We start from the raw sequence: 16,083 nt of genomic DNA, 5'->3' as shown, positions 1-16,083 counted from the left end.
GCAAAGGATATGGCAATTTGGTACAGCTCTTCCTGGGTGCTAATTTACCCCTTGTTTTTATGATGGAATCTTATTTTTCCATCTCTCACCTGGTTTTAAAGTGGCTTAGACTACCAGTGCAAAGCTGCCACTGCAGGACCGTTCCTCACAGGGAACGGAATGTCAGTCACCAAATCAACTTTCTCTAGCACTCTTTTTCTACACTGAACTGCTTTCCAGTTTCAGGAATTTTCAGGACTGAATGCTGAAAGTATTAGTTTTACAACAACTAATGCTAAAAGACTATTAGGCCACTAATATCCAGTTTTTCAGTGCGCACAACACATCAGTAATAAATTAAAAAGATCGGGCCCCACAAGTTCTTTATCGAAAGGATCTTCTCCACACATTCTAAGGGACTGACCTACTACAGCTGCATAGCTCCTTAAATTTATGATACGACATGGAAGGTTTTCTGGGAATACACAATGAAACTGCAAGCAATATCGTTCAGATTCACAGAAACCTGTGAGGGGACAGGAAGAAAAAAAAGCCCCAAACCATATCTGACCAGAAAGGATTAATCATCCAATCACTCAGGCCCACTGCTATTCAGTATTATTTACTCCTCTACACTGATATCTGGCCGTTCTGTAAATAACCTTCCTGACCCACCAGATCACTGGAATTGTTATAAGGAGGGACCATGGGAATTGTTATAATCATTTGAATTGAGGGAGTGGGAACAGATGGTTGTACATCCTTCCATGCCACGTGCTCATGCAATCTAAGAAATGAAGGAATTTAGCACATTATAGGAAAATGGGCATCCAAGTATTCTGCTTCCACATTAAACTATACATTTGTTTAAAAGTAAGATTTTTAAGACGTTAAAGCTTTGACAAGCCAAAAGTAATTTCGCCCGCAAGTAACCGTGAAATCCAAGTTTAACAGTAATACTAATTGTGTCCAGTGCTATGAATTACTCTGGTAAATTATTAAACAACAGCTAGGTCACCACTCTTCTGAGTCAAGCTTTCTGGTAGTCATATGCTCAACTAGGCATTTTCATTCTTAACTCTTAGGTCAGAAACAAAACCAGCTGAAACTGAAACCCTGTGAACTGTTTCTTCTCAGAAAAACCACAGAATCAGCAAAAAAAAAAAAAACTTTAAGGATTTTATTTATTTATTTACAGAAATGTAAAGCTGCAACATGTCAACAAGAAAACAGTGCAGGGATATGGCCACAACGAAACAGACGTGATATCTACAGATCACGCTCGCAGAATTATATTTCCTAGGTCTAGGGAGGCACCTGAATACTTCGGAAAATTATTTAGGAAAATGTATCAGAATGGTAAAGTTGCCCGCTCCTTCTTTTCTTAGTTACAAGAACTGTTTACAAATACTTCGATTTTAATTCAGAAGAGACATTGCATACACATAGACTTCGACAAATACAGTCAGCAAGCTGAAGCTTTTAAAATTACAACTGTTTGCAATTCTGTCCTGTTGTACTTGCTGAACTAAAAGAGTAAGCAGTGAAAGCTTTCAAGCAAAAGAGACTGAGCATTTTCTAGAAACATTCATTTAGAAAGAAAATATTTAGTTACCTATATTCAAGACTTAATCCTTTGTTTGCCTCCTTCCAAAAATGATTTTCCACATTGCTAGATGCTTTCCAGACATGGAGAATAAACATCACTTTAGCCTATTCGAATAATTTTTCTGATAACTTTGGAAGGCTATAGTTCAATCATTTCTTTTGTACGTCTGTGTTAAATGTGTCTTCTAAATGCATACAGGAACATCCACTGCTTACATGGTCTATAATTTTTATTTCTGTGATATAAAGCTGTAAGTGCTACATAATGACAAAAATGAAGCAATGGACCCTTCAAAACGGAGAGCACACCAGCAATGGAGAAGAGTTACGAAAGAAAATGAAATATTCCAGCAGTAGTTTCACATTGTAAGTGAGCTACCCACCGCCGGAAGAGGCAAACCCCACACTGCTCTCATCACCCACCACTTCCCTTACACTTTGTTCCCATCTGTCTTTTTACAAAAAATCAAGAGCAGAACCTTGTATTTTGAGGAGTTAAGACGTCCACTGGGCTTAGCTGCTTGCTGTTTCAGAAAGTGTAAAATAAATCTGGCAACTGACAGCCCAAATTTTAATAATTTTTTACCAAACGTATTTACAGGTGTTACACACCAAATTACCAAGGCACATAACAAGTGGAATTTAACCTGTGTGTTTGTTTGTGGCCATGTAGTAACATAACCAGTGTGCACATCCATACTAAAATAATAACCAGCAGTAGGGCAAAGTATTGCATAGGGTGACTCCTTGCATCTTCAGTTTGGGGTTAGTTACATTTTTCACATCTGCCTGAGAACATCTGGAGTAACAGAGGCTGGAAAAATCAGAGGCTAGCAGGTGGGATGGAGGGCTGCTGGCCTGCCAGGCATTCAAAGAAGTCACTCTCTTTGCTGACAGATCCCCTCACAGACTTCCAGACTTCTAACACATCTAGGGAAGGACACCAGAAGGTAAGGGAAAGCCCTGGAGACGCCCACTGAACGACCTTAGTGAAAGTCAAAGTGATTAGTGTGAGACTAGAAGATTAGTGGGGACCATCAGTAGCCTATGCTGATGACCAAATGCAGTAATAAATAATGCAAACAAAAGTGACACATGCACAAACATCTGACAAAGTGAAGCTGCAACCACCACATGCAGGGGCCAAGGCGGGATCTAACACACTAGCTGGCTGGAGCAAGTGTTCTGAGACCCTGGCTGCAAGCATAAGAAAGGAAAAAAAAAAATTATTACTATATTTCGACACTTAATGAGTAAATGAACATTGTGTTAAGTGGAGCTCAGGATTATACTGCTTGTCCTTAGCTACTTGAATGCAAATTTGAATCAAGAACTTGCTGTCACAGCACCGCTTGAATTGCCTGGGGGTAACTTTCAAAAGAACTGAGAATCAAGTAGAGGCAGAGGCACACTGAGCCTGACCCACATGCACCTCCACTACTCAGATCAAACCCAAGGAAGAATGGGGCAAATTGGTTGTACCACAGTTACCTTTCTGTCAGCTCCATTAACCCTATTCAGCTTGGTGAGAATTGATTCCATGCAAGACAATGGATCAGCAGTCAGTTACAAATTTGACCTACTCACAAAAAGCTCGTGAAAGCTAAGATACTCCTGAAGAATTGAAAACATGTATTTTAACAATGAGGTATGTACTGAAACAGCGGAACAGACTATTTGATTTCTGGCTTGTAATGTGGATTTTAAAAATGGAAGCTCTACCACATAAAAATATTCAGCAGAAGTTGCTTATAACTCTTTCCAGGAGATTTAAATGCACAGAAATGGAGGTCATTCTCACACTTTCCAAGTTTATGATTTACCCACGTTAGAGTTATATGAATGCATGGCTTACAAGATGTAGTACTCTTGAAATCATTCAATGGAGGAACCTCCTCATATACCAGCATTGCAGACCTGGCTGTCATGACCTGCGGAGAGTCTGTGTGGCAGAACAGCAAACCAAAAAACCCGGGGTTTGCAAACAGGTTGCCAAAAGGTAACAGAACTCCACCAAACCAGAGTAAATGAATACAGTACCATTTGCTACATGACCACCAGTCAAAAATTTCTTATTCACCAAGACAGGACATGCAAAAACCTTTCTAAAGTGTTGAATATAAAATCAGCTTTTCATTAAGAATTTTGAAGTTAGTATGGTAATCAAAACTCCCAGTACAGACCAAAATCCATGCAGCAGTGACGGGAGCATGGAGACCAGATTTTCTTGTCACAAAGAATTATTTGGACTTAAAAATTACCAGAGCTCAGGTTATACAACAAATACACAGTAACTTGCAAAGGAAGGATTATGGGAAAGTAATTGAATGCACAAGCAACAGAGCAGCACATCTGTTTGTCTTGCTCTCAGGAAACAAATGTATTTAATATTTTTAATCTAACTTTTGCAGACAATATTGCAAACTACCAAGATTTTAGCTAGGGAGAAAGCTGAAAAACTTAAAAACCTGAAACACTGAGTAAACGCACTGTTCAAGCTAAAGTACTTCAAGCTTTGCCCTTTACCTTTAAATCTTATTAGAGTGAAGCTGATCTCTCAAAAACCCTAACCCTCTCCTCTCTCCTGACTCTCAGAATTAATTTCAGCCATTTAGAATTAAGGAAAGAAAAACAAATTAATGCAGAGAATTTGGAACTGTTTCTGCCCAGCACCAAGAGGAATGGCACTGGGATTTTCAGGTCGTTCAGCTGACAACACAGTTATAAGCACCCAGCAATTCAAGCTAGCTCCAAAATTAAGAGACTCTTACACCCTAACAGAAAAAAAACAAAGGTAAGCTATTGGAAAGCCAGCTCAGATTCTACCCTCTTGTTTATGCATGAAGTAATTTTGCACTACTGTGCTAGCAAAGGAATTCAAAATTGCCAATATGTTGAAATCTAAATATAAGCAACATAAGGTTCACTAAGTTCTAAGGTCTTGCATAAACCTCATCTAAAAAACACCATGTTACTTCTCAAAACTCATTCAGGCCTTACAGTTGTTATAGAAATAATAAGAATGGGCAAAAAAGGATGAGTGAAAAAAAGCATCAGGTATTCATAACTGGGAAAGAGGCCAGCATATAAAATTTAAGGCAAAGTGTCAGTTTTAAAAATAAAACTGTTTCACTATAATGCTCTATAAACACTTTACAGTTAACACAGGATAGATATTTATGTGAAGTAACTACAGATACCCTTTTACATTTTCATTATCTCCTTTTTACTGGATGCTTTCTGTATTTTCCTCAGCATCAGCAGTAGTCTACACAAAGCTTAAGGGGTACATAGGATGGTTTCTTCCACCATCAACACCACCAAGTTTTCAGAGCAAATTCTATATTTAGTTACTAAACTTCGAGTTTATGGGTAATAACCTGAAACAATAAAAAGCAAAAGAAAAAGTCAAAGAGGACACAATCAAATAGAACTTTCTGTGTCAAAATGTCAGAGAAAAGTAGCAGGTTTACACCTGGCTCATTTCTACCCGTGACAGAATTGAGTTATAATAAACTTTTCCTTTCCCATTTCATTAATTTTTATTAATAGCCTGCAATAAGAGAATATTGGCTGCTGTTTACATGACTGATTATGGCAAGAATCAATCCTTCTTTGTTAACAGTTACCAGCAACACCACCATGACAAAACCCCCTAATATGTAAAGAAAAATATTTTCGTGATCACTATATCCAAGGTCCATTTTGGTGGCTGTTCTCTGTGCCAGATTTGTGAAAATCAGATTTAAAAGGCAGTAGATTTTAAACCAGACAATTGTGGTTTAACCCAGCCACAGAAAAGCCAGAAAGTTAACCAGCAGACCTATGAACTAACAAGGTGGAAAGAAAGACTGTGAGTCAAGGTGGAAGACATCAAGCTTTTAAGTCAGAGCTGCCACTGACAGACAGTAACATATAATCATGACATCAAGTCCACATTTAACTAGGCAGGGATGTTTCTGCAACAAGGCTCAGGATATGATTTCATGAGAACCTTAAGAGCATAAGCAATTTTAGAAGCCCTTGAAGTCCTTCATTCCTGTCCCTAAAGTGCAGCATGTTCTTTAATGTTTGTCTTCTGAGAACAGTGAATATAGTTGCAATCATTCAGGCATACACAGTAACTGTTGTTGTGAAGGCTGCATATTCAGGGACAAAGCTTCTGCATATACAATAGAAGTCAGATGTAGCAACCACAACAATTTGCATCAGATGCTCCTAGGACAAAACACTCTGGCAGCTGGAGACAAAAACCAGGAAAAGAAAAACATTCCATGTTTCACTTTCGCTGCATGAACAGACTAAAAACCCTCGGGGAAAGACCTTGAAGTGCATACTAAAGAGGCAAGACCCAGAAGCAAGTATTAGGAATATGGTAGGGGTACAAAAAACCTCTCTGCTTTAAGAAATATCTGTTTACCATTTTCATGAGGAGACAAAAAATGGATGAAATCATTGCCACCAGGTTAAAAAAGGATAACAATTTTTTTTTCCCAGATGACATTATAACCCTGCCCATAAGGTTCTGTTTAGATGAGTTTTGAGCCAAGATGTTCCATGCAATTAGATGTTGTGAAACTCTTGGATGCTCCAGTAACATTAAAACAGAATGTTTTGAAAACCTCTGCATAATATTTCTAGGAAGTGTAACATATATCAGCTCCATTCCAACACAAAACCCATAATAGGTTATTGCAGAATATTGCACTACATGAGGGCAGAGGTGAAACAATGCATTCCTCATGTATTTACTGCATCTTGAACTCTGTGTTCAGAACATTCAACATCAGAATTTATATAAAAATTCAGAAGCAAGTTTTATTACTGTTTTTATCAAAATTAACTGGAAAATGTACCTCATGAATGTGAATCCATAACCAATGAGATTTTCCGGCTATTTTAGAGATAGTAAAGTTTACCATGCTTATTTTAAGTCACTTGAGCAATCTGAGCATTCATGAAGGAGAGGACCTACAATTCTGCTCCCTCCCATGTTGGACCTCAGACACTGGTACACCTTGAAGTATAACTTGCACCACTGCAGCCCCCTCTCCCTTTCTTCTGTGTCTTCCAGCACTGCCTTTTTTTTTTTTTTTTAAACCATATGTGTCCTTTTTTCTATGCTTTTATAATTTCTTCCACCCTCTTTCTAGCTATACCCAAACGTGTCCATTTCAGGGCAAGTGCTTTTTCAGTATGTACCACAAGAATGAAGTTTACCCGTGGCGTGTCACCCAAGCCTGCAACCTGCAATGCTCACACTGCTTTATAAAGAAGCTGTGACAGCACCCAACTCAGTTTCACATTCTTATCTAAAAGCTTTAAAAAAAAAAATTCCAAAGAAATATCATATTAGCAACTACATGCCAAGTATGGAAAAACACAGAATTCAAAGATAAAGATGCAAAGGAGAAGCAAGGGGGAAGCTGCACAACCCCACTAAAACTCCTCAACCTTGTGACAGAGACCACGGGTTAGGTAACACAGAGGTCCTACCTCTGCCTCCTCCACAGTAAACTCACATCTGATACAACTTGCCAATGCCACACATTTCACAAGTTTTTAAAAACAACACACTGCACATTGCAGTAAGAATCTCTGAAGAAAAGCATAACTAAAATTAAGGAAATGAAAATTTCCTCTTGGTGCCCCTCAGATGTTATTCAACTTTCTACTGCTTTTATTTTATTTGTACATCAGCTGATGTATTCCTGCTGCCCTTCAGATATTCCATGACTTCAACCTGGCTTAATCCTTGTCAGGCTTCTCATACCTACCATGCTAGCAGCCTACATTTCAGTCTATTCCCAAATTCCATCAAACCGGACAAGAGCAAAGCAGACATGCAACATGCACCTCTCACTAACCTGCACCATTGCCCACCCACATTCTACCCTGCTTCTCTTTTGGTAAAATTCCATTGTATATCATGCACAATTTTGATAACAACATTAGGAGATGAATGCTTTCATTTTTCCATAAGGGCCCATATAAGAACACAGATGTAGGACTATCTAAAGCATATGATCTCTTCCCTCAGCTCCAAACATGTTATACACAAACTCCACTTGCACACAAGTATAAATATATACTGAAGGTTGTTTTGCTGCAACTCACTAGAGCAGCTTCTATGATGTGTTCCTTTATCACAGTCACCTAAAGTGGTGACAAAGTTACGTATGTCAAAATGCAAGAACTGGTAGTCAACATACCTATCTCCATTTCCATTTTCTGGAAAACCTAAGAGGCTCACAATCCTTTTGACAACAGACTCTTTTCTCTACATGCTTACACCACAAATGATTTTGGTGTCAAGGAAGTGCAAGTAGTCTGAAAAATAGTAAAGAAGTTAAATGGGTCTAAAAAGTCATCACAACAAAAGTCCCCTTATGGAAAGGTAAAGAACTAATTAAGAAGCTTTTGGTGTCAATATGACACCAAATTACTAAATGCAACTAAGTAAAAATTCTACAATGGTCTGTTAGAGCACTAACCCACCCCATTTCTGTATTTCGGCCTTTGCCACACCCTTCTCTCCCTCACTTCAATATATAAGCAGATTTTCTCAATGGCAACAGGTGCTCTTGCATCTTCTTTTAGAGAATGCATTTTTTATGCCTGCATGTTTCCCTCCTTTCTGTAGTCTCCTATCATCTAGAGTTTTCTAGTACAACACATTCAGAGCACCTTCCTCCTTTGTCATTCCTCACCATGTGTTCTTGCTGCCACTTAAAATCCTCCTTTTACCCTCTTAACCTTATTCCAGATCGACCTCATTCCCTTACACAGCTTTACTGACTCACAAATCTCTCTTCTCCACTGACCTCTCTCCTGCTGCTCAGCCTCTCATCTGGATCCTTCTGAGCCAATATAAATGCAGACACTCACCTTTCCTCCCATGCCCTCTTCTCCCTGGCTGTCAATGCAAATCATCCCAAAAGAATGTCAGAATTGCAAGTAAATATGAAGAAGTTATGAAACACAAGAATCAAAATTTCCTCAGCAAGAAATCTTAATAAACCACTACATAAAAGAAAAGACATTTTAATAGTTTATCAGTTCGGAGAGTTGTTCAGAGTCTCCCATAGAAGTTCAGAACAGTAAGAGAAACCCGGCACACAGACAATATCCCTCTCAAAGAGGTGGGTCTCTAACTGGGCCTATCAGCCCCCAACAGGCTCTGAAACACCTTTTCATATACTCAGATACATGCAGTACTGGCTAAAATTTGTGCTCTCCAATGACCCATAGTCACCAGCACTCTAGCAGCCCCACAGCTAGTTGCTGCCCCTCTGGATTTCTAGCTTCACTGTCACTTCCACTGGGGCTAAGACCCCCACCTAAGTCTACTCCAGCAGCATCTGAAGAAGTGTCTCTGCTTGATACCTGTAAAGTGGGGTTATGAGCATCTTTCTTCTGCCACCAGAATGAGAAGATAGCCCCTGTTACATTTTGCCATCTTTCCCTCTTTCTCTTAGTCTGCATTAGGTGAGATGAGAGATCTTGATGAACACAGACCTTCCATTCCCAGATTCATACAAGTACCGGAAACCATTAGAAATAATCCCATAAATGCCTGAAAACCTGCTCATACAAATACTTCTGATGAGCTCATGCATGTAACACAAAAGGCATTAAGCACTGAAGCTTTGACTGACATAACCTGCCAACCAGGAAGACAAAATCAGAAGAGGAAGGAAATGACCTTTAGTCTTTTTTCTGCATCTGCTTTCCCCACTGCACTTAAAACTCACTCAGTTTTAAAAAATGCAAGTTGTAGCTACCAAACCTGCGTTTGATCACCTGCACTATAGGTAAGAAGAAAAGTAAGCAGGACCCTGCTTTCAGCAGCCTACCCACTCAGTTTCCTTTATAACCTATATCATGTAACCAGCAAAAAATTCAGGCAAAAATTCTGAGTTGAAAGTGTTCCTTCATGCTGTAACACTGTGAACCACCCTACTAAGGAGAAGACATAGGTTCTATCAAGCCAAATAAATGATTCCTCTTTTATTAATCAAACAGCTCACTTCAAAATTGAGTTCTGTAACACTAACAAGCTTGAAGGATAACACAAAAATAATTGTGAACACTGGTGTTAAGAGTATATGTCTTTACCTTTACTCCAAGCCACTATTTTGTGAGACTAAAGGTCATTTGCAGTTTGGTGATCTTTTTTCTGTATGTATACACACATTTACTAGCTGTTCTTCCTCATCATATTACAAGCCACAAGCAGTCCTGCTGCATACAGAGTGAATAAGTGAATGCAGTACTGGCAAAAGGTTCACACGAGGCTGTCTGCCTCTCACAGGCAGAAGTCTCCACCTAAAACTTACACAGAGGAGGTCCAAGGCTGTAAACAGGTTTGGAAATCACTAGCAGGTGACATGTTAACCAAGCACTGTCATTGTGACTACTAAAACATTTGTTTAGTTAATCTTCTAATTCAAAGTTAGGACAGGGCCATGAATATTTTCATGAATATTTTTCAGCTGAGATCTTCCAGAAAGTAACTGAACCACTGTTATTCTGTTTTCACCATGCTTTGCACAGTTACCAAATTGCAACAAAGCAAGTAAGTTGCATAACAAATTGAGTCACACTATTGTTTTCAAAGCAGATAAACTTTGAGTTTATTCTTTGTGTATACCTGTCACAAGTAATTTATTCTAGGGGTTTGATGGTACATTTTAACTTCCTAACACTGCATTCTAAATGAAAAATTATTTAACATATTTCTCTCATTTATAAACTTCCCCTGAGTTCTGAGTTTGCTCAGCTTTGAAAGATGAACAAATGCTAATTTTAATTATTGCTAGAAATAAAAGCACTAACATTTCAACACAAATGCACTTTCTGGAAATTCATGGAAAAGGATAAGATTTTGTTCTTAGAAGTCTTTACTGAATTGGAAGGCTTACTCTGAAAAATACCACATCAACATCTAATCGTTCAGAAGTTTTGAAAATCAATACCCCTTAAAAGCCATCCAGCTGTGTAAACCACATGAGAAACCTGCAATAATCCTCTTGAAAATTCAGCCTAACCCTATGTCCAGATCAACGAGTGTTACGATCCTGCAATCCTGAAAGGCAACTCGAGTTGAGGGTGCTTGGCACCGTCTCAGCAGCACTCAGCACTCTGTGTGATCAAACCAGACAGCTAATGCCGTTCAGGCTAATGCGCTGAATGAACACAGAAACAAAACAGGCTGCGGCAGAGCTATTTTAAGACTTGTACTTAGAAAACCTGTAAACCAGCAACAAGAAGCTTTACAAACTACTTGTATTTAAGACTGTCAAGAGGTCAGAAAGAACACAGAACCAAGAAGGGTTTCACTTGAAGTTTCAAGTGGGTAATGTTGCAGAAGGCAGAGGTTGTGTGGAGGGGAAGATTTTGGAAAGCTATTTTAAGTTTGAGGAAGGGAGGAGAATGCAGAGTTACAGAGTAGACAAGAGTGCATAATTCTTTGAAAGGCAAGCTTTTGGAGTTTGCATTTTAAATGAGAATGCTGTGTACATATGGTGATAAAATAGCATAACAGGGAATTTGGAAAAGATGGATAGTCCAGATCTGGTCAGATGGAGCTGGCAGAGCAGGAAAATATGTAAGATGAAATACCAAAATCCCAAGCTGGACAAAGGACTAAAAAAAGAACAAGACTGAGAACACAAGTAGTTTCAAAAGATAACAAAACAGACACATAACATGAAAACATGCAAATAGCAATATCCTTAATTATGAAGTCATGAATGCACAGCAGGATATTCATGCAAGTAGCTGAAGAATTTTAAGTCTGATTTCTCAAAAGTAACACAAGACTTAGTTATGCAAGAAGAGAGATGTAGAAGAAAAGGCAAGAAATGAGTTTTTGAGGACTAGGCAATCAGCAATGGGATATACCACCTGATATTTAAAGCACAGAGGAAGAGGAAAAATTCACGTAAACAATGCATACAAAGCGTATTTACACATCTGACAAAAGGAATAAAGCACAAGTATGACTAAAGCAGAGCTAGATATATTCTGATAGAGTAGTGTTTGGACTAGAACCATAAAATGTGATGGAGCAAACTTTAAGATAAGTGCCCAGCAGATATATTAAGCACGTCTGGTAAACAAACTCGGAGATAGGATAACTGCATTATTCTACAGGGGCAGACAACTTATTTGGGGGCAATGGAAAGGTATAAAAATGGGTCTGCAATGGAAGTTTAAGTGTAACAAGAAATAAAGCACACCCTAAGAAGTCATACTGGAGTATAGAACATGTGAATTGAAGAACAGATCATTGGTTAGTAAACTCGTATACAACCATTTGAATGTACACGCTCAAAAGATATAGTGAGGAACTATGTAATTTCAGGCAGAAGAATGACTATTAGCCATAAAAAAGTCAAGCATAAGGGTGTAAGTGGTTGCAAACAAATATTAGAAGTATATATTAAGAATGGGGCAGGGTAGCTTAGGAGTTATTTCAGGAGATGTGAATGCCTTGGGACAGTGAAAGGAAAGAAAAAGTTATCAGGGTAGCATACAGTACTGGAAAAGTTAGAGCAACAGCGTATGCTTGTAATTTAATGACACAGAGAGGCTGACAAGTGTACTGTCTGCTGTACATCAAAGTGAACGTACAGAATGAAGATCTGTATGCACAGAGAAAGCCGCAGAGGCACACAGGAGCATGGGCCAGCACTACACACAGCCGTGTGACCCCTGGGGCACCAAGGGAAGGGTGGATGACAGTCGGAGCGCGTACATACGCCAAAGCAAAGCGGCAGGAAACGCTCAGGGACACGCCTGCAGGCAGGTGTGCAATGACAACAGCTGGCCGGCCACGGCGGAGCTCCAGCGCAGAAGGCGAAGCAGCGGGGACACAGGGCTCGCAGGGAGCCGGTGGCAAACCCTGCCGGGAGCCTACCCATGCCAGAAGGCGGGAAGCCATGGCAGGAGGGCGGGCTGTGCGGCAGGAAAACATGGCAGGCAGTGTGCCCGCACGCCGGGGAGCGCCCGAGCGGCGATGCCGGAGCGCGGCAGGGCCGGAGCGGAGCGCGGAGCCCGGCGGGCGCTCGGGGAGGCGGGAGCCCACCCGGCCCCCGGCACAGCGGCCGGCCCCCGCCGCCGCCCCGCAGCCTGTAGGCGCAGCGGGCAGACGGGCCGGCGGCGAGAGGAGGCGGGCGAGCAGTACCCGTAGCGGCACGGCACGGCACGGCACGGCCCGGGCACCCCGAAAGGTTTCCTGCCGCCGTCCAGGACACCCGCGGAGAGGACGGGGGCCACCCCGCGGCCGCTCCACTCACCCTTCGCTGGGAGCCTCCTCCTCGGCCATGGCGGCGGCGCGGTGGTCTCCAGCTGACAGCGGCGGAGGGGCGGCGGTGGCGGTGGCCGGCAGCGCAGAGAGGGACAGCGCAACGGCGGCGGCACCGGCCATCACGGGCTCCTCCCTCTCTTACTCCCTCCCTCCTGCCCGCCCGCCGCCTGCGTCATCCCCGCGGAGCCACCCACACCCCCGAGCGCCGCCGTGCGCGTCCCCGCAGTGCCCGGAGCGCCGCGGGCCAGCCCCGGGGGTTGTGTGGGCGCCGGGCACGCTCCCCCACAGAGGGGAGAGGGTCCCGGGCGCTGCCCAGCCGCCCGCCGGTGGCATGGCTGGAGCAGGGCTCCCGTTGGTAGACTCCTGATGCCGGGATGGCGGCACAGATCCGGCCCGTGCAGAAGGGCCGCGGCTTCCCGGGCGGGCAGAGGGGCGTCTCTGCCCCGTGAGTGTGGGGCGCACGGTGCATGTGTGTGTATCCTGTACTGTGCACACTGCACACTCTGCAGACATAATAAGTGCACACAGTACTCACTGGGCGTACCGTGCATATCTATCTACCGAGGGGCCACGTTCCCCACTGTTTTCCCACCGAGTGGCGCACGGCGGGGACGCAACAGCGAGCAGAGGCATTGGAGAGAGGTGGCAAAGCCCCCGTGGCAGCAAACAGCTGACAAGTAAAGCAGGAGAGGGAGCAGAACCCGAACTAAAGCGTCAGCTCCCCCACAGACATATCTTTGGGCCAACTCAGCAAGGCCTGCAAAGAGGGCAGCAGGGTTAGCCAGCAGAACAAAAATTGTTGTTTTTACGTACATAAGAAGCAAATCAGGAGTTCTGGATGCAAATTAAGTATTATCTGTCCCTAAGACTATTACAAGTAGAGTACCTATTGCGATTGTAATTTTCAAGTGTTTTGAAAGACTTAGGTGCAGCCATGCCTGTGGGGAGAATGCTGGGATGTGCTTGTTTTGGACAGCATTTGACCTCATAATATTGGTTCTGGTATTGTTCAGCTACATAAGAACTGCTTTTTTATTGGGCAATCAACAAACCTTAATTGAAACAAAGCGGCAAAGTGCAGCAAGTAGAAGGAGTGGCGAGAAGATTTTAAGTCTTGCGTTTCGTCTGAATTTTGTCACTGAGCTCTAAAGCTGTTTTTAGAAGAGCAGAGGGAATGATGATTATTGTTTCTTTTGGTTTCTGAAGTCCTTTGATAAGAGGTATAAGGTGAATTTGGTAATAGTTGAAATAATTCTCAGCTAAAACCATTCTGCAATTTGACAACAGTGATTGTTGAGATTACACAATCTCAGCTAAAGTTTGTTTGGCTGTGTCACAATGGTTTGGCAATCTGGTATTTTTCTCAGGAGAGTGTATTTAATTTTATTATTGCTCTGGAAGATTTTATTTACAAGAAAAGTGACTATCAGTGTGTGTAGAAGTATGTGATCGCTGGCAAAGGTTTGCAAAGATGGTCGCTGGCATTTGCAAACAGCCTGAAACAATAGCTCTGAATGCTATGATTTTATTTCTTTCTAATTTCAATGGAATAGTAAGTTTAAAACCTCATAAATGAGATTTACATCCTACTCATGGAATGTGCAAGTGTCCAGATGCAATTATCTCTCTGATTTTAATTCAGTGGTGCTCACCCGAACAGTAATTGGTTACACTTGTTTAAAAGTATAACTGTACAAGCAGCCCACTCCCACTTAGCAGTCCTTTCTCTTACTGGGGAATGACTCAGTTTCTTCAGAGCTGATTTGATTATGTGGATAAATCAGCTGTATTTCTGTGCATGAAGAAATGACTGCAATAATGCTGGTAGAAGAAAGAGAGTTGTGCATCAGTTGGCTAATGTTGCAGTGGAGTGTCAATGAATGAAGGACAGCTGTATTATAATGAGAAGCAAATAGTTCAGATGAATTTTTCCATTTTTGTATTTCAGAAAAATTTTTGGACACTGGAAATGTCTCAAAGGGAATAGTCCCTGCAGCCGTTTAATTTCTCACTTCTCTGCTTTCATGTTTAGTGGGGCTTGTATCTGGCCCTCATTATTGAATTAGTTTAGTACCATTCTATTTAATAAGTGGTATGTTACTCATGAGTAAGCTGCTTCTCCAAACTGCATCAGTTGCAGCTTGCTAAAATCAGTCTGAGCAACAAACTGCGGAGAGGGTTGACTTGGCCAAGTATTACAGGATAAGACTGTTTAAACATGTTTATATGAAAATAAGGTCATTTATTATGTCTGCTCTTATTTTGACATTTTGTGGGGCCTCAGAATAGCAGGGGGAAAGCAGAATAAAACTGATTAGTTTCTGCAAATGAACCTGTTTGTGATGGCAAGAGGACCTTGGAGCTATTGTACAATGCCCCTGGGATCTCCTGTCCATGCACTGCTGTCACTTGGAGGTCTGACTTCTCTGCTGTGCTCCTTCAGGAGAGAAGGCTGTTTGTCAGCTGCCTCGAGGACTGGAGATGTAGGAGTTGGAGATACCTGTGCCTGAGCCTGACTGGAAGCACAAACAGCACTGGAAGACTGAAGATGTAAGTGAGGAACTCTACCCAGAATCCTGTTGTCTGTGTTTCTCTGGGGAGGCTCTTTGTGTTACTGAGGTGTGGGAGGAATCCTGAGATTAACTGAGCTTCTTCTACCTGGTTCTGGACCTCACTACTATGGCAGCAGGATGTTTCAGCCTTGCCTATCATTGAAGAAACAAAAAGTCCTGACTGTGTCAGTTTTCAGTGGAGTCTGGAGACCCATACTGTTGGCTCTCTCAGATCCCAGTTGTCTACAGGGCCACAGCAGCCCTGGGCAGGTTGTTCAACTTCTGATCTGTCCTACTGCTTTGTGGACTCTGTCTCAGTGCTTCCCTCCAAACTGGAGTGGCAGTTTGAGACCAGTGGCAAGGTGTTTGTTGTGTTCCTAGTGTGTCTGCTACATGTTATCCTGTCTCCTAGACATGAGTATAGGTTGACCAAGAATTGTTCAAATATTTAGAGATCCTCCTTCACATTCATTTTGCCAACATCTTCCAACTGACATGTCTGCTTATGGCAAGCATAAGGAGGCTATTTCTACAGAGTCCCAAACTCCTGGAAGCTGTGAGAGATCTTGGTGACATGGGAGGCCCTCCTTGAAGTAAGGCTAGTGCTTCACTAATGCTCCTTGTGCCCAA

General features: G+C 41.9%; 1 protein-coding gene across 1 annotated transcript in view; it reads right to left on the bottom strand.

Annotated features, from left to right (window-relative positions):
- ABHD5 (abhydrolase domain containing 5, lysophosphatidic acid acyltransferase) overlaps positions 1-13,035 on the bottom strand; it is a 28,225-nt gene extending 15,190 nt beyond the window's left edge. The window contains exon 1 of the mRNA XM_066193856.1: positions 12,891-13,035. Within this exon, the coding sequence (XP_066049953.1) occupies positions 12,891-13,021 (131 nt within the window). The 5' untranslated portion in view covers positions 13,022-13,035. The remainder of the gene's footprint in view (positions 1-12,890) is intronic.
- Positions 13,036-16,083: the final 3,048 nt, after the last annotated feature.

The sequence above is a fragment of the Chamaea fasciata genome, unplaced genomic scaffold (genome assembly GCF_029207755.1).
Source record: "Chamaea fasciata isolate MVZ Bird 193981 ecotype frontalis unplaced genomic scaffold, bChaFas1.0.hap1 SCAF_1, whole genome shotgun sequence".
Classification (NCBI taxonomy): Eukaryota; Metazoa; Chordata; class Aves; order Passeriformes; family Sylviidae; genus Chamaea; species Chamaea fasciata.
This window is presented reverse-complemented; position numbering and strand designations above follow the sequence as displayed.